The sequence below is a fragment of the Schistocerca nitens genome, chromosome 5, assembly GCF_023898315.1.
Source record: "Schistocerca nitens isolate TAMUIC-IGC-003100 chromosome 5, iqSchNite1.1, whole genome shotgun sequence".
In the NCBI taxonomy this organism is placed as follows: domain Eukaryota; kingdom Metazoa; phylum Arthropoda; class Insecta; order Orthoptera; family Acrididae; genus Schistocerca; species Schistocerca nitens.
The window spans coordinates 149,280,980-149,306,332 of record NC_064618.1 but is presented as its reverse complement, the minus strand read 5'-3'; the positions used below and the strand labels follow the sequence as shown (position 1 = coordinate 149,306,332).

Here is a 25,353-nt window from a genome sequence, read left to right as displayed (position 1 = left end):
GACTGAAAATGTTCTTCTGGCATTGTTTGCACACCACCAGGCATCACGGAGCTTTGTGTGACAAGTCATGACTGCATAGAAAACAGGGGAACATCATTTTGAACAACTAATGGAAATGTAGCATGTAGCACCTTGTGCAAACAAATATAATTATTTAAAAATGTGTGTACTGTGTTTATTTTATCAGTTTAAACTCACAAGGGAGCAGGCCAATCTGACATGTCGAAACCCTGCCATGAGATTTTTTTTATACAGGAAGAACAAACCGAGAGAAGCACAATGTCAAAATCTTAGCTGCTAAGACACACTGCAAGTATTAAAAAAGTTGAAAATCAGCAAATTCATAGATCATCAGGTGGCTGGAAAAATACACCCCTACCGTAGCTGTAGCAAACGGGCCTACATATGTAAACTTTAAGAAAAAATGGAGTACAGTATTAAAAGAAAAAATATTATTTGCTTCCACTTCAGAGAGATCAGATATTGTATTATAATTTGACACTTAACACTGTACAAACAACAGAGATGAAGTATTAAAGAGAAAAAAACATTATTTAAAACTTGATCCTACTTAAAGAAGTCACATAATTCAACTTATTTCATTTTTTGTGCATTAAGTGTGTACACCTTCTTTTTCAAACGTATTAATGAATTCAGAGCTTTCTACAATTACTTTTCACACTGATATAGTGCCTGCACAAAACAGTTGTGCTTACCATTTTACACAGTTTAAGTGATTCAAGATTAAAGTTGTCATCGCCATCACTGTCACTTGAAGCTGGTCCACCTTCTTGATCATCTCCGTGTTGTTGGCACATATCAGCAATAATCTCGTCATCCTGTAATTCCACACACAACGAGATTATCATCAAAATGTACAAAGCTCACCACCAGTGAGAGTCTCTTTCACTAAGGCACCAGGTTTCAATGAGAGTTTCTTTCAGTAAGGCACCAGTTTACGGAAGTGGTGTGTAGGATGGTGCCAGGTGCCAGGCAGCTGAAATAAATTCCATGGATCTTAGGAAATTAATGGAGTCAGTCCTATCAAATGTTGAACCGGTTTTTTTCCATAATTTACTTTGAAATTTGCAACAGTGCCCAAATCAATTGGCTGTAGAACACTGATGCAGTTTGGAGGGAAAAATTCCACTCGAACATTTTCCAAAGTTACTTTGGGTGGGTCTGATGCAGTGCTGTACTCTGCTCCATAAGAAGAGAAGAAATCTTATTGCATTTGTTTTCCGTAGGCCTTGTACTTACACCCTTGAAATGCCTCGGATTCTTAGATTTTCCTATCAAAAGTAGAGATGTTTGTACGCGAATTTTACTTTTCTTCCCTGTGTGGCATTGAGTCGCCCTCTTCAGCTAAGGTTTTACTGGGAAGCAGACTATAGAATAGATCATTTCGTCACAGATATGGATGTTCTTCAAGTTGATAATCCCTTAAGGTACCCAGCCGAAACTCAATAATCCAATATTGCCCCAAGACATCATCCATAGTGTTTGATTCGCTGGAAAATGTTCTCCCTGTGATTCCGTGATGATCTTCAAATACTTGTAACCATCCTGATGAAGCCATGAAATCAGCAGTGTTGTTCATACTTCTAGCTAAATCTATCTCCTTTGCTTTCAGCATGGTGTCACTGCTCAGTAGAGCTGCAGCCCATTTTTGCTGGAATGACGTAAAAAATGACTTTCCCAAATCTCTGTATCTCCATTCTTGCTGACCGTTGTTATGTTGATTTTGCACTCAGTTTTAAAAAAACTGATTCAAAATACTGTTTCTTTTGCTGGTGATTGTACATAGTCTGGTGTAAGCAATTCCTAAGTGTGAAGCAGTTTCAGATTTTGTTTTGTGCAGATTAGTATCCACCTCTTGTATGAATTTTACTTTCGTATCAGGTGTGTAACATTTCCTTTTCCTGTTCTCCATGGCTGATCGAAAGCGACTGAATGATAGAACCATCATGGGGATCAGATTCAACTGTTTCAACACCTCATTGAGTGGAATCATAGCAATACCAAATCAAAACTAATAAGTGTCTCCTCCAGCTGGACCACTATGCTGTTTAATTTTCTTATGTATGCCAAATTCATACAGTCACAATGATGATGTCAAGAAATTGGCAATTGAATAGATGGGTGAGCCAATGGCACTCGCTTTAGGAACATGCTCTTTGTGCATCTTCAGCAACTTATTTGTGCTACCAATAAGACTTTAATCAACAAACCCTCCCAGAAGATAGAGGATCACCTAAAATTGACCAAGAATACTTGCAAACGGCTGGAAAAAAATGGGAAATTACAGGATTCCATGCAGTTGTGGGAAGATTTAAGTGAGTAAAAAAAAAAGAGAGAGAGAGTCAAAACGCGACTAGAAGAGCACGAGGGCAACTGTAGAAGTTGAGAAATTAACAGATCAGCTGTTTCGGACCATGCTTTGCAGCCAGGAGACCACCACTTTCATTTTGATAGGACGCAAGTACTGGCAGCCTCAAGTGGACACCAGAGAGGCCATACATATTGTTAAAATTTCGATAGGAAGGAGAGGGGCATGAAATGACATGGATCCCGGTGCTCAAGAAGAGATGTAGGTCTTCCATCATGGGGTGATAGCAATGGCGTATGACTGCAACTGACAACTGATGCTTTGGTATTAAAAGCATGTGACGTCTTGCCACTGCACAGGAGCAGGCGTGGAATTTACTGCAGTTAGTAACAAACCAGGGTGTGAACTAGACACTCAAAAAAGCTATGATCCTCCTCAAAAATGTCGTAGATGTGGACAAATGTTGTGTTTTAATGTGAAATCCATCTGACCACAGCACGGTAATCTGGAATATTTTATTAATTGTACAGTGAAACCCCTAGTTTAGGTTTTCCTGCGGTCCAGACTTAAAAAAAGACAAAATTGGGGAAAATGTAGAATCAGGGAAAACATTAAAACCCCCAAAATATGAGCAAAAACATTTGTAACTGGCATATGTGATTAAAAATCATAATCCTCACCATTACATTACATAAAATCTGTGTAGGTGAAGGAAATTAAATGTAGAATACAAAGTTTATACACTAATTTGTGGTAATGAATTTCATCAGTTCTTAAAAAACACAAAACTGTAACAGCAAGTAAAAACCCTGTCAAAAAATTGAAATTACTATCTGGGTACAAGTTAATCGAACTATTTTATGACATGTTATGATCACGAATTATACATCAAAACAAGCATTTTTGAGACATGAGGCACCCAGGAAACTGAACATACATAGAGAATTAAACTGAAAACCGTGAAGTACAGTTTAAGGTGTCTGAATCTAATGTGGGGTGTGTGTTTTCCATCTGTAGCCAGTGGCAGTTTAATCTGGTAGGTAGACTTCACAGTACTTTTCGCAGTGATGACGTCACTAGTGGGCGTTTGACTGTCAACTTTCGGGAGTGCTTGTGAACGAACCCTGTGTGAACAGTGTGCATTACGATTATTCATTTCCTTTGTAGTGTGTGACTTACATGCACATTGCGCTATTTCAAAGCAATGATGCATTGAAAGTACATCACAAGTACACCACGCTTATCATTAAATGTCAATTAATAAAGCATCACTCACTGTATGGTTGAGATGTTCAGCAGTCAACAGGGCCACAAAGAAGATTGAAAATGTAGTTGGACTTTTCACAGTGTCTTCCTTCAGAGCTAATTAATACTGAAAGAAGATCTAATTAATACAAAAAACAGAAGTGCATGGCTGCAGTTTTCCAGCACGTAGCTGTAGTGAAGGATATTGTCCAACAGGTCAGGATGTTTCCAGTCATGTTCATTTGTCTGTTGACTGCTCAACACACCATCCAGTTGACCTGCAGTGTTGGCAATGTTACTTTCAATCACTCCAATATATGGCAAATGGCTACCTTTACTCCAAGTATTACAAATATTATTATGACAAAAAATACTAAATTGATTATGAAAATGATAAAATGAAGGACTCTTTTAAGCTATCAAGTTGGTATCAAACAGCAAACATTATATAAAAATATTGATTATTGTGACTTAGCCAAACTGGCATTTTCTCTCATGACACTGTCAGGCTGGAATGTTGAATGAACAGACTCATAGGAAAAGAAAACTTTTACCCTGTATTATATGATTAAAATGACTTGCAACTTCGGACAGTTTCTGTGGGATCGAAAGGAGGGGAGAAGTATACAGTGATGAACAAAGTATATGGAAGGAGATTATGCAGGGCAGACAATATCCACAGTGAAAAGGATCAAACTAACCGATACCAGTGGTTGTGATAATACAGCCATCAGAGCGGATAGAAAGCAAGATTCTAATGCAGATGCTTACAACCCTCTCTCCCTCCTCCTTTTGGGGGGAGGGGGGGGATGATGAGAGGCGGGCGAGGAGAAACAAAGGGGGAGTGTTCACTTGGTTCCTGGTGTGCTCCAGAAGTGGCGGAGATACTTTTGCAACAACAAAGCCAATGTTTTTCATTGAAAATATTGAGGATTCGAAACATTGAATCCTTACCAATCACAGCCACTTCAGGCCTGCTCGGGTATGTACTAGTTACCATGTCTCCTCCTAATAAACTCAACAGGATTCAGGGTGTCGTCTTCCATCAGGACCTAACAGTACAAATGGATAAAGATCTGCATCCTAACCTAGAACAGCATGGAGTCCATGTTGTTCATCATGTCCAGAGAAGACATAAGGATAATACAGTGGACAAAGAATCTTTAGTCCTAGCATTCAATGTAAATGTTTTACCTGAGAAAGTTAAAGTCATAGTTTACTGATGTGATTTCGAGCCCTATTTTCCTCCTCCTATGTGATGTTTTCAGTGCCAGAGGTGTTGAGATATACCCTTCCTCTGTACTAATGAGGCAACTTGTGAGGGCAGCCTCCGCAACAACCCCTTATATGTGTAAACTGTTCAGAACACCATCCCTCTCACTCGCTGATGTGTTTCATTTTCAAAAAGAGGAGGAAGTCCAGGAGTATAAAACACTTGACTGTCTCATCAAGAGGCTAAGAAAAAGTTTGAAGGATACTGCCCAACCGATATGACATCAAACTTTGCAAACATTGTGTCAGAATTCACACCTAATCTGATGACAAGGTCTCAAACTGCATCTCCTGGCCATTGCCATATGTTGGTGCCTGTTTTTCAGTTCGACCAACATGCCCAAAGTGCCATAAAGAAAGAGGACACCTGCCAAGGTGCCCTCCTCCCAGCATGAAATAGGTCAATAGTCTACCATCACCCAGGCCAATAAGAGCCACATGCTGCAGGCTGTAGAAAAGAACAATGCTCTCCTATCCTAGAAATAAAAGACACAAAAATTCTCACAGAAACTGAAACCTCACAGGGATGAGATCGATAAATTGAAAGTTAAACTGAATTCTACTGCTCCAGTCGATCCGGACCCCATCCTCCCACCCCTCCAGGTCAAACCTCTAAATCCTGATAAAGGACCACACATTCAGGTGAAGCACGTCTTAGCAGGAAAGTAATTCATACCCCCATTTCCCCTTCGCTGCTTTCTTAGATCCCAGTCTGATGTTTCTTGATGGAACCATAATGGCTACCATTGCCATCTGGCTGAACTCCGTCAGCTAATGGCTACTTATTCTACAGTTGGTATGGTACTTCAGGAGACTGCTTCTCAGAAAACCAACTCCCTCATATTAAAAACCACAAATCCTATTGTGTAAGTTTCATTAAAGCTGAGAGGGCATCTGGAGGAATCGTCGTGCTCATTCGATCTGACACTTTCAGTGAGCTGGTGCCACTAACCACAGCATCAGAAGCTGTGGCTGTTTGTGTCTACCTCTCAATTAGGGTAACAGTATGTAAGGACACTAAGATTTTAACTAATCTCTCAAATGAATGGGCTGTTCAGATTATTCTAAGAAGTCGCCAACCAACGATTGTGCTGGTGTGTGGAAGCCAGAGGACATAGATCACAATTTCAAAGTGGCTTTTGTGCATTCCAATCCAACACAGACACAACTGATTTGTCTGGAATCTGCATTGAACAATTCTTTTGTGCATCACCAACATGATTGCTGTTTTGGGGCAGTTTTCCCAGTTTAGCCTGAATTTTCTATTCCTCTGACAATCCTGGATCGGGATAGGTTCGATCCTCAGCAACCAATATGTACCAGAAGCAGGTATTGCTTCTGAGCATAACCCTCTTTGCCATTGTAATCAATGATATTGTTAGTGCATTTTGACCCAAGGTCTCACCATCAGTGTGTGTGGATGACCTTCGTATCGCAGATCATTGTGCACTGCAGAGCACGAACTTCAGGGGTACTCCCAGAAAGTACATAGTTGGGGTCCTGAATCATGGATACAAATTTTTTCCTCTAAAAACTCACGTTATGCACTTTTGTCAACTCAGGTCTGTTATCTGTTCACAGAACTTTACCTCAGTAACAAGTTACTTGACATCATTGAAACTTTAAAAATGTTAGGCCTTCTATTTGACAGTAAGCCAGCAGGGTTACCACAAGTGTCAGCTCACAGCAAATTGCCTTAAATTTCTCAGCAGTAGCATCTGGGGTGCAGACCATACAGTTCAACCATACAGTTCGTCTGCAATTTTATAAAACTTTGATTTTATCCCAAATGGGCCATGGGTTTGTTGCCTTTGGGTCAGGAGCACCTTCAGTACTGAACTTCTTAGACCTGGTCCAGCACATTGGTGTGCCGTTGGCTACTGGACCCTTCCGTACAAACACTGCAGACAGCCTCCTGATGGAAGCTGCTGTCCCGCAAGTGAGGGTCAGACCACCAGCAACTCTTAGTGAACAATATTGTCACAATCTGTCAGATGCCTGTTCTTCTTCTTCTTCTTCTTCTTCTTCTTTTTTGATTGCCCAGATTTAACATGCATCTATACTGATGGTAACATCCAAGACCTATTGGTTGATCTCCACAGCTCTGGAATGACAGTAACATTCATATGGACACAGAGCCATGTGGGCATTCTGGGAAAGGAACATGCTGACTTATTAGCCAAAGAAGCAACTGCAGGGAAAGAACTTGGGAGTACCAAACACAAGACTTGTGATATTCCTTTTGAAAACCTGGGATACAGAAAGGCAGGCTGCTACAATTTTCAGGCCAAGAGGAATCGGGGAAACCACCAACGCGTGGCATACTTTCCTCCAGGTGTCTCAAAGATTCTGTCGAACTCTACTGACTGCATATTCCATCAGTGCAGCTGTGGTAATCCTCTCACAATTCCCCATATTCTTGAAGAGTACCCGTGCTGGCTGATCTGAAATAAACAGTCAACCTGTCATCCTCAGATATTTGCAGATGATGGGTTAGGAGTTACCAAAATTGTAAGTTTCATAGGGAAAGTTAATTTTATAATAAAATTTAATGTGGACTTTCACATTCAGTACCAGCAGTGGTGGATGTGCCCCAGGGGGAGGGCTGATTATCTCGCTGCATGTGCCCCAAGTGGCCTCAGGCTACCTTTTCCCTCAACTCTGTTTTGCATTTTTAAACTTTTCTGTATATATGTTATTTAACTGTTAAAACTATTTAGCTCTTTAGTCCAGACAGTCTGCATTTTCTCACCTCTTTTTAGTTTCTTGCACAAATCCCGCCAACATTCTGCAATTCTCTGTTTTTTACCACGAGACATCAAGCTTATTTCCTCCTCGTACACAGCCATTCTCATCCTCCATACTTTGTTTTGTCGTACTTTCTGTGGTTGATATAAGTTGTTAGAAGTCGTCGTTATTCATTACTTTCGCTATTTGTTGTCAGTTGTTTCTTTTCATTATTTTTTTTGTTAAAATTTTATGTTGTTGTGGTCATCAATCCAGTGACTGATTTGATGCAGCTCTCCATGCTACTCTATCCTGTGCAAGCCTCTTCATCTCCGAATAACTTCTGCAATCTACATCCTTATGAATCTGCTTTGTGTATTCATATCTTGGTCTCCCTCTGAATTTTTTACGCTCCACGCTTCCCTCCAGTACTGAATTGGTGATCCCTTGATGCCTCAGAATGTGTCCTACCAACCAATCCCTTCTTCTACGCAAATTGTGCCACAAATTCCTCTTCTCCCCAGTTCTATTCAGTATCTCTTATCTCTTCATTAGTTACATGATCTACCCATCTAATCTTCAGCATTCTTCTGTAGGACTTTTCGAAAGCTTCTATTCTCTTCTTGTCTAAACTACTTATTGTCCATGTTTCACTTCCATACATGGCTACACTCCATACAAATACTTTCAGAAATGACTTCCTGACACTTAAATCTATACTCAATGTTAACAAATTCCTCTTCTTCAGAAACACTTTCCCTGCCATAGCCAGTCTACATTTTATATCCTCTCTACCTCAACCCTCATCAGTTATTTTGCTCCCCAAATAGCAAAACTCGTTTACTACTTTAAATGTCTCATTTCCTAATCTAAATCCCTCAGCATCCTGATTTAATTAGACTACATGCCATTATACTCATTTTGCTTGTGTTGATGTTCATCTTATATCCTCCTTTCAAGACACTGTCCATTCCATTGAGCTGCTCTTCCAGGTCCTTTGCTGTCTCTGGCAGAATTACAGTGTCGTTGACAAACCTCAAAGTTTTTGTTTCTTCTCCATGGATTTTAATTCCTAGTCCAAATTTTTCTTTTGTTTCCTTTACTCCTTGCTCAATATACAGATTGAATAACGTCGGGGATAGGCAACGACCCTGTCTCACTCCCTTCTCAACCACTGTGTCCCTTTCGTTCCCCTCGATTCTTATGACTGTCATCTGGTTTCTGTGCAAATTGTAAATAGCTGTTTGCTCCCTGTATTTTACACTTGCCAACATCAGAATTTTGAAAGAGAGTATTCCAGTCAACATTGTCAAAAGCTTTCTTTTGGTCTAAAAATGCTAGAAATGGAGGTTTGTCTTTCCTAAACCTATCTTCTAAGATAAGTCGTAGGGTCAGTATTGCCTCGCATGTTCTAACATTACTACGGAATCCAAATTGATCTTCCCAGTGGTCGACTTCTACCTGTTTTTCCATTCGTTTGTAACGAATTCATGTTAGTACTTTGCAGCCATGACTTATTAAACTGATAGTTCAGTAATTTTCACATCTGTCAACACCTGCTTTCTTTGGGATTGGAATGATTATATTCTTCTTGAAGTCTGAAGGTATTCCACCTGTCTCATACATCTTTCTCACCAGGTGGAAGAGTTTAGTCAGGACTGGCTCTCCCAAGGCTATCAATAGTTCGAATGGAATGTTGTCAACTGCTGGGGCCTTGTTTTGACTTGGGTGTTTCAGTGCTCTGTCAAATTCTTCACGCAGTATCGTATCTCCCATTTCATCTTCCTCTATGTCCTCTTCCATTTCCATAATATTGCCTCAAGTACATTGCCCTTGCATAGACCCTCTTTCCACTTTCCACTTTCTGCTTTCCCTTCTTTGCTTAGGACTGGTTTTCCGTCTGAGCTTACATAGGTAGTTCTCTTTTCTCCAAAGGTCACTTTAATTTTCCTGTGGGGAGTATCTATCTTACCTCCTAGTGATACACGCTTCTACATCCTTACATTTGTCTTCTAGCCATCCATGCTTAGCTTTTTGCTCTTCCTGTCAACCTCATTTTTGAGACGTTTGTATTTCTTTTTGCCTGCTTCATTTAGTGCATTTTTGTATTTTCTCCTTTCAGCAATTAAATTCAGTATCTCTTCTGTTACCCAAGGATTTCTACTTGCCCTCATCTTTTTACCTACATGATCCTCTGCTGCCTTCACTATTTCATCTCTCAAAGCTACCCATTCTTATTCTTCTGTATTTCTTTCCCCTGTTCTTGTCAACATTTCCCTTATGTTCTCTCTGAAACTCTCTACAACCTCTGGTTCATTCAGTTGATCTAGGTTCCACTTCCTTAAATTCCTACCTTTTTGCAGTTTCTTCAGTTTTAATCTACAGTTCATAACAATAAATTGTGGCCAGAGTCCACATCAGACCCTGGAAATGTCTTAAAATTTAAAACCTGGTTCTTAAATCTCTGTCTTACTGTTATATAAACTGTCTGAAACCTACCAGTGTCTCCAGGCCTCTTCGATGTGTACAACGTTAAAATTTATAATTTCATAATAAATGACAGAGTAATTGAAGTAGTGAGGCACCAGTCTGAATTTTACAACATGAGCAATAGGAGGTACTCAAACTCTGTTTGGGAGGAAGCATTGTGGAACAAATAAATAATGTGTGAGGTCTGATTCCTACACATCTTAAACCTTCTCACATTTGTGTTGTAATTTTTATGTGCCAGAAGTTGATTTTTAATAGTGCATCTAAACTGCATGCCTTCTACTATATTTATAAAGCGGATTTTTATACATACGGGTATTTAACATTTTACAATGAAATGGAATGAAATATGGCTGGAACTTTGAGTGAGAAAAGTATTGTGGATAGATTCAGATTGATTAGTAAGTGGAATTTATTTATATGTGATCAAACGTTTAAAGAGAAATGGACTGAAACGCTTAGTCACTGCAATGGTGGCAAAATTTTTTAGATATGTATCAAGTATCATATTAGAATTGTTTGTCTAAATATGTATTTGCAGCAGATTTATTTATTGTTAGGCCACCGACCTTGCCACAGAGGTAACACTGGTTCCTATTGGATCACCAAAGTTAAGCACTGTCAGGCTTGTCTAGTGCTTGGCTGGGTCACCATCCAGGTCTGCCGAGTGCTGTTGGCAGGCCAGGTGCACTCAGCCAATTGAGGAGATACTTGATTGAGAAGTAGCAGCACTGGTCGTGAAAACTGACAACAGCCAGGAGAGCTGTGTGCTGGCCACATACCCGTCCGTATCTGCATCTGGTGACACTTAAGGACTGAGGATGAAATGGTGACCGGTCAGGGTCATTACTGTTGGGCCTTCAAGGTCTGTTCAGACGGTGGTTTTTTATTGTTAAGTGGCTCTGTGGATTGTGTGTGAAACAGTTTTGCAAACACCGGTGGTCAATATTTATGTGGTTTCACTAACCATCCCCAGTACAAATAAGGCACTTGCCCTATAAAAAGCCAAATACAAAATGTGAGGAAAACCTACAAATGTTGAAGGAAAAGATACTGGGGGGAGGTATGATTATTGCACAAAAATTTGCACTGGACTGGAAACTAAACTTAACAAACATTAAATGAACTAATTTTCCATGGATTGTGACAGCAGCTCATAATACAGGGTTCCCTTAGTAATTCTGGTTGCAGTTTGACATAACAAATGAAAAAAATTGCTGCTTCAATATTTCAAAATATTTATAAAATGTAGATCCTCTTCCCAGAGCCCCTTGTAGTGTGTGAAATTTCCCTTCTGTAGCATGAATATCATTCTTTGGAGCCACACTCTTTTTTGCTGTTTCCCACTTCTGTCTTCCTCGCATCCACATACATAAACTGCCACATTGTATGTGAGCACTTCCCACATACAAACAGTTAATAATCATCTTGTGGGCCACAATTATCATGGGAAAACAATTTGATGTCACATGATTTGTATTGAACTGAACAGACTTGATGTGACAGACAGAGTGAATGCACCCTGACATGACGGTGCAGTGATGTGAGAGTGCCGTGACATGGAAGTGCCATGACTGCCATTGTGAATTGACCTAAAGGTTGTTGTTACTTACTTTTTCAACTACAGCGACATGGTCACAGACTCTTGAGCTGACGATGCTCCTTTTTTCTTTTCAGTCTTGTTACATCTTTTTTCCATTAATTGAGGGAGTGATAAGCAATTAGTTTAGTACCTTTAAACCTGTAATGATGGTCACCACTACTGTTCCATCCATGAACTGTTTTGGATGGTTTATTGGTAACAGGTTCATCCAGAGTTGGTATAGATTTATAGGTAGTCTGATACTTCATTTCTACTAATAAGAAACAGTTGCCTTCAAACTTGATTGCACTTCATTTTTAAAAATGATCCACATTAAGTAGATCCCAGAACTGCAAAGTTATATTAAAACAAGCAGCAAGTGTACATTGTGGTTAAGTATTATTCGAGATTATAGACGTGGTTTTAATGCTATATGTATATTGGAAGAAAGAGTACAATCAATTTTATGCAAAGAATTGACTATGAGGAAAGTTCCTGCAAAGTGGTTCATTTGTTGTATGCATGCCAGAAACAGATCGAAAACCTGATTTTGCAGCAACATTTTGACAAAAAAAATCAAAATGATTTTGTGCACCTCCTTGCTACTTCAATGAGACTTGGTCACACTACGTCATGCGATAAATAAAACAGCACTCGCAGCAGTGGGTGGTACTCAGCGGCCTTGCATCAGTAAATGCAAAGCAGATTTGATCTGCCAAAAAAAGGTTATGGCAACTGTTTCCTTGTCTGCAAATGGTAAGGCAATGAGTAAATACTATATGAGTTATCTGAACAAACTGGATGAAAAATACATAAGAAGAGTTTCATTTTGCATAAAAAACAAGTCACATTTTGTGAAGACAGTATGCCTTCTCATGAAGATGTTTTTGCCAGCAGAAAAACTGAAAACATGGAAATGTGAATTGATGACATGTTTAATCTAGTCATTAAATATAGCACCAACTGACCTCCACCTATTGTAACATCTAAAGAAATTAGTGTCTGGAAAATGTTTTGATTCCTTCTTCAGGTCTAGAATCTTGTCCCTGGAATAGTGGGATAAAATGCATTGACCCAAAATAGGGGAACTGTCAGAATGTAAAACTAATTTTATCTTAGAGCATAAACTTTCATTGCTCAGCCAAATAATTTTTTACTTGTTCTTATTCATTTGGTAGAGAGAGAAACTCGGGTATGTACACGTTTTCTTGTAGGGCATGTTTCCTGATAATTAGCTGCTGGGAACAAACCTGTCATTGTGATACTGTTCAGACTCAGGGCATCAAGGTCTCATCACATAATAATGGTGCACTTACAGCATGTGACACTGTCATTGTCTAATCAGTTGTGTTACATTTGATATTTTAATTGTGTTTGCTTCTTGCAGGGACCACAGCTGTAAAAAGATTTCTGAAATTACATTTCTGCTATGGACTGTAGTTACTGTTCATTTTCCACTATAGGTCAATTTCGGCTATAATACTGTTTTCAGGCAGTAGCTCCAAAGAATGGACTATAGTTACATACAGTGTCGAAAGAAAAATATAAAATAGCCAAAATTGGCCAATAGTGGAAAATAAATAACATGTTGCAGGAAAAAATTAAGACTAATAAATAAAAACAGGTTTATTTTTTCTTATTTATCATGTATTGAAAAGTAGTATTATATATACAAAATTCTTCTACTAATTTGTTGCTCCACCTGGGGCATGGTAGCAAGCCCCTAGCCCTATCTGGCATAGACACCAGGAAAAAAAATATAAAAATCAAGAAAAAAGGTCATTTTAAGAACCAAAAAAACAAACTGTAATTTTTTTAGTGTTCTATTTTGGTACCAAACTCACAGCCTTGCAATGAGCTGCTTTTGAACTAGGCCATTTTCCCCTTTAAAAACTACATGATAAACCATTTTTGAAAACTCAAAAATAAAAAATAATGTAATTACTACTACTACTACTACTACTACTACTACTACTACTACTTCTAAACCATTTTAGTTAGTGTGTGAAACAAAGTAAGTAGGAATCTAATCGATCTGTTATGTTTTCTGCTGCCAAGAGTAACTGAAATTTTTCGTTCTTTCATTTTATATCTGATACAACTGCACATTTAATATTATGTAGCATGTACAGGAAAGTGTAAAATGGTTATTTAGATAAAGTCTCATTTAAACTTATAGTTCAGTTGTTTATATTTATCTTCCTGATCACAATTATGCACTTTGTTTTACTAGAAGCCCGAGTAATTAAAAGTTGTAGCTAATTGAAGTTATGACATCATCATATAGTGGCAAACTGTAGAAGAGTTATTGCTACCGATCATTCAAAAGCAAATATTCCTTACCTTCTGAGAACATATTTGAAATTATCTGAAATTTATTAATTTACAAAATAAGTGTGAAATTCTGGAACCTCAAAATTTCGGTCCCCTATTTTGGTTTAATGACTGCAAGATTCTGAACTTTGCCAATATAATGATGCTAGAGAACCTGGCAATGCTTCGCATTTGCTATGCAAGTGTGGGAATTGGATTTCCATCCTAATTCCCCCCCCCCCCCTCTCTCTCTCTCTCTCTCTCTCTCTCTCTGTGTCTGTCTGTCTGTGTGTGTCCATCACCTCCTCCTCTATCTCTCTGTCGTTCTCATCCTCCCCTCTCACTGTGTCCATTTCCTCCTCCCCTCTCTGTGCCAGTTTCATCAATTTCCCTGCCAGCCTCCTCTTCCCTCTCACTACCTTTTTTAATGTTGCAGAGAAAACCTTGATTCAAAATGGAAGTCGCTTAAAATGGACGGGTAAACCAAACTGGTTGGAATAATTAATATATGGGATGTGATAGAGACCTCGCCAGATGCTGGGTCTGTAAGGATAGTAGCTTCAACAACAGTATTTCGCTTGGTTTTAATTTGCCAACAAGTTGGATTACAAAGTTTTGGAAGATTCAGATTCCATAGTAGTATTCTGATCATAAGCCAATAAGCCAGAAATACAAATTTCCTGTTTTCTGTTAAAACTGACTGCGAGGAAAACTGAAACAGCACAGCAACTTTTACTTAAAATTATACATAAGGGGAGAGAATATGTATAGAAGAAACATTTTGTCTAATGGTTTAAATGCTCTGGTATCGTAGTTAAAACTGACTGTGAAAAAGAAAATTAAACCACACATTTTCACAGCATAGCGTTTTCTTTGTTGCAGTCTGTCTTTAACAGAAAACCTGTGCAGTATTGTTTAAAAAATAAGAAGCCATCCATCTGAATGTTTATTGGAGTATTGTACGAAATTTGAAGGTTTATTGGAGTATTGTACGAAATTTGAAGGTTTATTGGAGTATTGTACGAAATTTGAAGGTTTATTGGAGTATTGTACGAAATTCGAAGGTTTATTGGAGTATTGTACGAAATTTGAAGGTTTATTGGAGTACTGTGCTAAAATTTGAAGTAAATTGATCAAGAACTTGCTGAGGTTTTTGCCAACAATGTTTGCCTATTGTTCTTCATATGTAATTATATACCACATATATATATATATATATATATATATATATATATATATATATATATATATATATATATATATATAGTGTATGGTGTCCAAATTTTATTGGAATAATATGTGAAAACTTAAAGTAAATTCGTAAAGAACTTTCCCATAATTTTGGTTACAACCTTAAACTACGACTTGTCTTGGTATACACTTAGTGACAAAAGTTATGGGATGTCTTAATATTGTGTTGAACATCCTGTTATGCAGTGAAGCGCAGTAACTTATCGTCGGAAGTCCCCTGCAGTAATATTTAACTATGCTTCCTCTATTATTGTCCATAATTGCAAAAGTGTTGTCAGTGCAGGACTTTGTGCACGAACTGATCTCTCAATTATGTCCCATAAATGTTCAATGCGATATATGTTGCGTGGTCTAGATAGCCAAATCATTCGCTTGAATAGCCCGGAGTGCTCTTCAAATCAATCGTGAAAAATTGTGGCCTGATGGTATAGCGTGTTGTCATCCAGAAAAATTCCGTCGTTGTTTGGGAACAAAGTCTGACTAGCCGCAAATGGTCTTCAAGTAGCGAACAAAACCATTTCCAGTCAATTATCAGTTCTGTTGGACCAGAGGACCCAGTCCAGTCCATATAAACATAGCCCACACCATTATGGAGCAACCACCAACTTGCACTGTGCCTTGTTGACAGTTTGGGTCCTTGGCTTCATAGGGTCTGCACCATATTTGAAACCTACAATCAGCTTTTACCAACTGAACTTGGGACTCATTTGATCAGACTAGTTTTCCGGTCATCTAGGATCCAACCAATATGGTCATTAGCCCAGGAGAGACGCTGCAGACAGTGTCGTGCTGTTAGCAAATTCACTCGCACCCATAAATATGGCGCCATACCCAATTAACACCAAATTTTTCTGCACTATCCCAATGAATCAATTTGTCGTACTCCCCACATTGATTTCTGTGGTTATTTCATACATTGTTGCTCATCTGTTAACTCTGACAACTCCACACAAATGCTGCTGCTGTCAGTCATTAAGTGAAGGTCTTCAGCCACTGCGTTGCCTGTGGTGAGAGGAAATGCCTGAAATTTGGTTTTCTTGACATGCACCTAGCTTCAATTACTATGTCACGTTCAAAGTCTGTTAGTTCCCATCGTGCAACCGTAATCATGTCAGTAACCTTTTCACATGAATCACCTGAACCCAAATGACAGCTTTGTCAATGCACTGCCGTTTTATACCTTGTGTATGCAATACTACCGCCATCTGTATATGTGCATATCATTAGCCCATGAATTTTGTCACCTCAGTTTAGTAGTGTAGATGGCTGTATTTTTTCTGAATCGAACATCTCACTAATTAATTCAGACAGTAATTAAAATTTAGAATAATTAGAATCATAAAATATTTATTTCAGGTGTATGATATACTCATAAATAAGGTATTCCAGACAACACACAAAAATAATAATATTCAGTATATTTCTGTGAATTACTAACCTGAAATGTTTCTCATAAACCAAGCAGTAGTGAAGTCTTAGAGTCCACGCAAAATAGTAAAATGTAACCTAGCCAAATTTCGAAGCATTGAGTAGCTTCAGAAATCACATGATATTGTTAGGCCTGTCATTAGTCACCCCTTCCTCAAGATCGGCAGTCTGCAACTTGCGAACACATGGGTAACATTTCTGTGTTGGATCACGTTAGAGTCCACAATAGGCAAGCTTTCGGGTAACATCATAATTTTGGTTTGATTGAAAGTAAAGTGTCCATCTGTGTGTTGGTTAAAGTGAAATTCTGAGTAATATTTTTGTATCTTAAATCTTGGGCAAGCTAGTTTATGCCTAACCTGTGGTTTGCGTATCGATACCACCCAGCGAGTGTCGAAGTTGGAAATAGAACTGCAATTTACCATCACTTGTCGACAGCGGCCGCATGGGATCTGGTGCACCCAGTGGAGCACACCCGTTGATACATGCCTCAGCTGCCCTGGACTACGAGCAACACCTGCTGCTGCATTAGAAGATGGCTGGTGGCAGCCACGCAGCTCACTCACATTCAGAGCCACTTTGCAATGTGCCACTATGCAGATGCCACTTATTCGTGGCTCCGACAGCGTAGTTCATGCTTTAGTACAGAGAGCCTCATTCTTATTGACATTGATAGCTGGTCTCTTGTTTCTCGCTGAATTATTTGTAATGAGTCTTCGTACACTTGGAGAAATACAAGTAAAGTAAATCTTCTGTTTCTTGTGATAACTTGTTTGCTAATCATTACTGCTTCTGTACAGCTTTCCTACAACAGTTGCCACACCACTCTGTAGCCAACCTCTCTTTACCATTCGTTGTTTATGAAGTTGTACACTCACAACCTAAAAGCACCAATGATCTACAAACTCTAGTTATCCGACAGTGACATTAATGTTGTTTATTGTACTGCAATTCACTAAGTTCATGTATCTGTCACTGTGCATTATGCCACTGTGAAATTTAACAGAAACTGGGACTGTGATTAATGATAGGGTAATCTTTCTTCCATGTGTGTTTGGAAAGAAAGAGATGCATTTCTCTCTACCTGTTTAAGATGTTTACTGAAATTGGCCATCAACAGTGTTATATTGCAAATAAAGTAGGAGGAGCCACTTCTCAAAATTTATTACTTGTTTGGTCTGTGTCATTTGGTACTGTCCTTCATAATATCTGTTTCTAGAATATGTTTTCAGTACATGAACATCCAAGACTTAAAAAATAGGTTAAGCAGAGGGCAACAATAACAACATATGAGGGGATTGTTGCAGGTGGTCGCACGTCTCCGTCCCCTTGCCCCTAAGCCCAAAAATGTTTTGTTCTTAACAATGCAGAATAAAATTAATTTGATGTAAACATAAATATTAGAAGTAAGTTTAAGGGTAGCATTGAGGTAATGAAATTAGATGGCAGTCTGTTATCTTGTCGACAACTGCGTCATTGTGGGGTTCTGCTGCTAGCTCGGAATCTGGTCATTTTCTTTAAGGATCATAAATTTTTTCTCACCTAGCTCACTATTTATTTTATATTACTGCAGCTCAATTGGACATATGGCAACAAAACTTATCACTATGTTAGCTTAAGCCAATAAGGAATGAGTAGATACTGGCTCACTATTGTAAAACCACAATTGATCAATATAAGGCAATGTTATTTATGGTTAACACACTTTATACATAGGCGCGCCTGCTCAAGGGTTAACCAACAGTTATCTTCAGAAAAATAGTTTAGAATAATGGTTCTTTGTAGGCTCGCTGTCAGTTTCAAGCAAATCATTCATGGTGGTTGCTATTTTAATTGCAATGAATGCAGGGGTATACTGCTACATGTTCCAGGCTCACAAATTTACTCTACACGTGGAAACAAAATCTTATTTGTCTGTTTTTCTTCCTATCACAGAAGTAGCATCTCTCTCAACTAATTGCTTGTGGTGCTCTAGGAGGAAATTCAGCTTTCAGTAATCCCAAAATTTCTCTGATATGTTCTTGATGTTTGCGGGCGTATTTAGCTGATTGACCCTCAATGCTAAATAATCATGCAACTATTTTTTGGCAAGAACTTTCTGATAGGCTTTTCTGGGAACGGATGAGTTTGAATTACTCTTGTAGATTACAGATCGATTGACTCCAGCAATATTCAGAAGAGAGGAAAACAACATAAATGGTTGTCTTCTGGTAATTCTTGTCAGAGAGCATGTACATTTCATTTCATCAATTTTATCCATACTAGATTTGATACCATTATTAAAAGTTACAATTTCTGGCTTAGACTTCTCCGAATCATTGCCAATACTATCATCATCATTTAAAGGAGACAGTACCAGAACAACCTTGTTTCCCCTCAGGCATGTATGAAACAACTGTCATATTCTTCCTAAATTAGAAAATGCTGGATTCCAAAGGATGATTTTTTGCTACTGTCATAAAAGGAGAAATTTCACATTTATGTTCACGAATTATTCCAACCACTATCAGTTTGTCATTTTTCAACAAGTCATCCGTAAGTGGAATTGATGTGACCCAATTATCACATTATATTTCTACTGGGTTTGGATGTACATTTTGCCATTCTTTTTACGATAGCATGTGGTGTGTTGTCACAGAGATATAGCCCATCCACCAGTTTCCCACGGTATATTTCTGAATTACTAGTATAAAACATCTATGCATCTGTAAGTGCAAAAAATTTTATACCATATCTTGCCAGTTTTGATGGAATGCATTGTACAAATCCACATCTTCCCCTTAATGGATCCAGCATTTCGTCCACTGTAACTAGTTCTGATAAACTGTAATGTTTCTAGCAGTTCTCATCAAACTGATCAATCTAGAATCAAACAGGGACTAATTTGTATGTTTCTTTTCAATGACCTCTGTTTCTGAATCATGAAATCTCAGTCAACAAGAAACAAAATCCATTTATTCCCATTGAAAGTCTGAAGCACACCACCCCTGTACCATCTGCAGCCCAGAGATCTTGTAAATTTGTGTGTGATGTTCGTAGAGCACCTGCCAAGAAAACAAATTCTGAATATGACTTGATCATGTAATGTTAAATGTCTGCAGCATCCCTTTCTCGAGAATATTTAAGATGAATGGTAGATATGTAAATATTAGTAAAGCAAACAATTTCTTCTAAAATTTCATCTATGAAAAAAAGCTGTAAACAACCAGTTGAACACTTGACATTTTTTGCTTCACCTATGACTCACAGTAATTGCTCGACAGATTTATGTTCAGCTCTTTTTTTACTCTCCTGTTTTGAATTGATAGGTTGATGGCTCCATTGCCTGCCATCTTTCATAATATACAAGTCAAAGTTATCAACAATATCAGTTTCATCCAAACACGACTCACTTTCAGACTTGTGATCACTTTCAAAGATTGACTCTAGATTGGTACAATCTTCATTAGCAAGCTCTTTGTCCAACCATTTCAACAGTTGGCTCGTCATCCACCATTTTTTTGAAAATATTAAAAAAATAAAACTTCATTCAGTAATTAACTTTGGTCAGTGAAAAGGCTTCTAATTGTATGACAATTACTATAAATAAGTTTTCTAACTAAAAAATAGGTGGATAACATTTCTATATGTTGTTACTTACATTTTGTAATATTACCAGCAATACAGCAACAAAGAACTTAACAACAGAATGGACTCACAAGAATGCACACACATCTGACATTCTGTACCTCACCAGTCAGTCTCCTGACTAGTTTGATGTAGGCCACCACTGTCAATTGTTGAATGAAAGATTCAGTCTCAAATTTCAGCTTTGATTGGCATAATTTGTTTCCATTACTTCCATATGTTACGTATGGTACATCACCTTCTGTAAAAGCTGGGAGCTGCTACCTTTACAGTTTTGAACAACACGTTCAGTAGCCAGTTATGATACCTTAAAGTTGGTTTTGTAAACCTCATTTCTTGTCATATTACATAGTACTTTGGAAATCAGTTCTTGTGAAATAGATTTTTTTAACACAAAAGATGTGCTCCCAATTCATGCATATTTGCTTTAAGCTAGCTATAAATTCATGTACTATCTTTACAGTACATTTACTGTTTCATAGATCATTATTAATATCTCACCAATATTCTTAATTATTGTTGGAAACGATTTCTTGTACAGTGATGCAATGGCATCCTCTCCTATATTATATTGTTCATTATATTTTGCTTCATTTGTACATAATCTTGCCTTCTGACTTGGTGAAATAAAATCATTTCTATACACTTTTTTTCTGTCTACTACCTTGCTGCTCTCTGAAGTTCTTAAATTTGTGTCATACAAACTTATAATGTCCGCAGCTCATGGTGTTGCAGTAGCGTTCTCGCTTCCCGAGCACATGGTCCCAGGTTCGATTCCCAGGGGGTCAGGGATTTTCTCTGTCTCGAGATGACTGGGTGTTGTGTGTCCATCATCATCATTTCATCATCATTGACTCTCAAGGCACTGAATTGGTGTCAACTAAAAAGAACTTGCAATACGGCGGCCCGAACTCCCCCACATGGGGCCTTCTGGCCAACAATGCCATACAATCATTTCATTTCATTTCATTTATACGTAATTTTTAGTTTTTAATTTAATAAAAAATTGCCTTGCAAATATCACATTTTAATTATTAATTTTTACTCATTTTACTGTGCCATACAAATACTGTTATGCATGAGTACTATATTGTTATTGGTGTTACCGTGAGACTTTATCAAATTCTAGGGTGGCGCTAGTATGAGGGTTGTTAATCAGATGCTCACAGAAATGGATGGTGTGGAAAGTCGACGAGGAGTTTTCTTACTGGCAGCTACAAATAGGCCAGACATCATAGATCCAGCAGTCCTAAGACCTGGCCGTCTTGACAAAATTGTGTATGTAGGACTACCAGGTCCACAGGACCGAACAGATATACTACGTGCTCTCACCAAGGTATGAACAGCATCTCTCTTTTCTCCATTATCAAGAAATATTTTCTAACTTTTTTAATGTATTGCTGTGTCATTATTTATCATTACATTACTTGTTGCTCCATACTTAGCTTGAGATTTTGATTTTATTGTTGCGTTTATTCTGATATCTGTTTCTAGTTATCACCAAAATGGTAGGAGATGGCTGCCCCCCACCCCCTCCCGCCCCACCCGTAACATTGTACTATAATTTGACAGCAATCGACTACTGTACCCAGACATTCTCTTATACCTTCTTTAATTTCTGCAATCCATTTAACATTGCTCTGACTGTTCCACAATTTTTCTGTTTTTCGTTAAATCCTGTTTTCTGATGTTCTGCTGTGATGTATTTCTTGCTGATCATGCTCATTACCAGTTCTTTTTCCTTGTACAGTATTTCATCTGAAGCTGTTATCTGGTGTCTGTCTAGTTAATGTTGTTTATCTATACATGTCCTAAGTATTATTTTTTATTTTAAGTATTCTGGCAATTTCTACGGTGTTGGTTTTTTAAAGATGGTTTAAGCTGCGTATTTTTTTGATTGTGTAACTGTTTTATAATGTTAAAGCTCCAGTTAGGAGTATCAACAATGTGGGAATAGATAGATTGCTACTTACCGCAAAGATAACATGCCGAGTTGCAGACAGGCACAGTTAAGACAATTACACATTAGCTTTTAGCCACAGCCTTCATCAGAGAAAGACAAATACACACCATTCATTCACACAAGCAAGCACACCGTACAAATACACTATGTGATCAAAAGTATCTAGACACTTGGCTGAAAATGACTTAAAAGTTCATGGCGCCCTCCATCGGTAATGCTGGAATTCAATATGGTGTTGGCCCACCCTTAGCCTTGATGACAGCTTCCACTCTGGCAGGCATATGTTCAATAAGGTGCTGGAAGGTTTCATGGGGAATGACAGCCCATTCCTCACAGAGTGCTGCACTGAGTATAGGTATCAGTGTCGGTCAGTGAGGCCTGGCATGAAGCCAGCATTCCAAAACATTCCAATGGTGTTCTATAGGATTCAGGTCAGGACTCTGTGCAGGCCAGTCCATTACAGGGATGTTATTGTCGTGTAACCACTCTGCCCCAGGCCATGCATTATGAACAGGTGCGCGATCATGTTGAAAGATGCAGTCGTCATCCCCAAATTCCTCTTTCAACAGTGGGAAGCAAGAAGGTGCTTAAAACATCAAGGTAGGCCTGTGCTGTGATAGTGCCATGCAAAACAAGGGGTGCAAGCCCCCTCCATGAAAAACACAACCACACCATATCACCACCGCCTCCAAATTTTACTGTTGGCGCTACACACGCTGGCAGATGACGTTCACCGGACATTCGCCATACCCACACCCTGCCATCGGATCACCACATTGTATACCATGATTCGTCGCTCCACATGTTTTTCCATTGTTCAATCGTCCAATGTTTACGCTCTTTACACCAAGTGAGGTGTCATTTGGCATTTACCGGCAGCAACTCGACCATGAAATCCAAGTTTTCTCACCTCCCACCTAACGATCATAGTACTTGCAGTGGATTCTTATGCAGAGTGCAAGTCCTGTGTGATGATCTGGATAGATGTCTGTCTGTTACACATTACGACCCTCTTCTACTGTTGGCGGTCTCTGTCAGTCAACAGACAAAGTCAGCCTATACGCTTTTGTGGTGTACGTGTCCCTTCATGTTTCCACTTCACTATCACATCGGAAACAGTGGGCCTAGAGATGTTTAGGAGTGTGGAAATCTCGATAAAGAAATATGACAAAAGTGAATCCAATCACCTGCCATGTTCAAAGTCCATGAGTTCTGTGGAGCACACCATTCTGCTCTCTCATGATGTCCAATGACTATTGAGATCACTGATATGGAGTACTTGGCAGTAGGTGGCAGCATAATGCACTTAATATGAAAAATGTATGTTTTGGGTGTGTTGGGATACTTTTGATGACATAGTGCAATGACCGCCATTTCCGGCAGCTCAGGCCAGAATGCCAATGGTACTATTCTGGCCAGAGGTAATGATTATGTGTGCATGAGATATGCTTGCTTGTGTGAATGAATGGTGTGTGTTTCTCTTTTTCTGACAAAGGCTGTGCCCGAAAGCTTATATGCAAGTGTACCTGTCTGCATGCTATCTTTATGGTAAGTAGCAACCTATCTAATCTTACATTATTTTATAATGTTTCAATTTTTCAATTATCAATAGACATTTTTGAGTATGTAATTTGTTTTGTTCCATTTTATTTTCTGTTTTACCATGTCTGCTTCTCGTTTGGGTTGTAAGTTATGGTTATACATAAATATTTATCAACAATTTTGATTTCCTTTTTTCTGTTGTAATTCTGTGTGCAATTGGTGGACGAGTTAACACAATTTCTGTTTTTTCAAACTGTATTTGAAGGCCAATTTTCTCTGTCAGATTCTTTTCAACATTGCAGGCAAGGGGAGAGAGTGCCCGAATAAATCCCAAACAGTTTAAACTTCTATCATTTTTGGAACTTCAAGTTATGTTGTTTGGCTTGTGCTTGTACCATTGTCCCACATATTCCAGTACATAGTGGAATAGTAATGCTGATTGTCAATCACCCACTCTTAAGGCTGTTTGTATGAGGAACACTTCAGAAATTTCTCCTGTAAACTTAACTTTTGATTTGGTGTTGGTTACATAATTTCTGTTAGTTTAGTTAGTTTTGGATGAAGTCTTAGTCTTTATACTTTTTAGTACTGAAGGTATGTGGTGACAGTTATACTTTCTTAAAGTCTGCAAATGTTGTTGCCAGAGCTTTGTTCCATTTCCTGTAATACACTGCAATTAATTTTAATCTAATTATGTACTCTGTACAGCTTGTCCATGGTCTAAAACCACCTTGATATTTCCATAACTGTTATTCTTTCTTGAATCTTCCTCATAGGCTCTTGGATAAAATCTTGTAGGTGCATTGTAGGAGAGAATTCCTCTATAGTTGTCCATATTACTCTTATCACTCTTCTTGTGTAATGGATGTATAGTGGCCATGGTCCATAATTCAGGGAGTTGTTCAGTTATAAACTACTTTTGTTGAAGGCATATGTAGGGAGATTGTGACTTTCTCACTTCAGTACTTCCATCTTCAATAAAAACCTGGTCTTGTGCACATGCCTAATAATTTTTTGTCCTTAGAATGTGTGTTTTTTACTTCTTGGAAGGTAGCGGGTTTAATATGTTCAGTTTGCTTTTCATTGGTGTATTTACATTAATTTATAAGAGTGCTTTGGGTTCTTCACAGTAACCCTGGCTTATCATTTTCATTTTTCTTAAAATATTGGTTTGGTGTGTAGCACAAAAAAGTCCAACACAAAACCCAATGACTTAAATATATTCTAAACATTTTACAGAATGGAACGAAACCTCGTCTTGCTGATAATGTGGATCTGGAATCTTTGGGAAAAAGTGACAGATGTCACAGCTACACCGGTGCAGATCTTGCTGCCCTTGTCAGAGAGGCTGCAGTTCAGTCTCTCAAGGAACATTTGAAACAGCCTGATGCAGAAGGCAATCTAGCTGTCACTGCAGAGCATTTTGCTGTGGCACTTGCAAAAATACGTCCTTCCATCTCAGAAAAGGTAAATCTGTATACATGATAGCCCATTCTCATTTTTATTCTTTATTTTGCAAAATATTTTAGAATGGTATGTACTGTTATCAGCAATCAGTTTGATGTAGACATCACCTGATTTAAG

At 38.4% G+C, this 25,353-nt stretch overlaps 1 protein-coding gene across 2 annotated transcripts in view; it reads left to right on the top strand.

The window, feature by feature from the left end:
* Positions 1 to 25,353, top strand: part of LOC126259285 (nuclear valosin-containing protein-like) — a 159,627-nt gene that overhangs the window by 111,141 nt on the left and 23,133 nt on the right. For both annotated transcript variants that reach the window (XM_049955932.1, XM_049955931.1), the window contains exons 13-14: positions 21,394 to 21,600; positions 25,009 to 25,236. In XM_049955932.1, the coding sequence (XP_049811889.1) occupies positions 21,394 to 21,600; positions 25,009 to 25,236 (435 nt within the window). The remainder of the gene's footprint in view (positions 1 to 21,393; positions 21,601 to 25,008; positions 25,237 to 25,353) is intronic.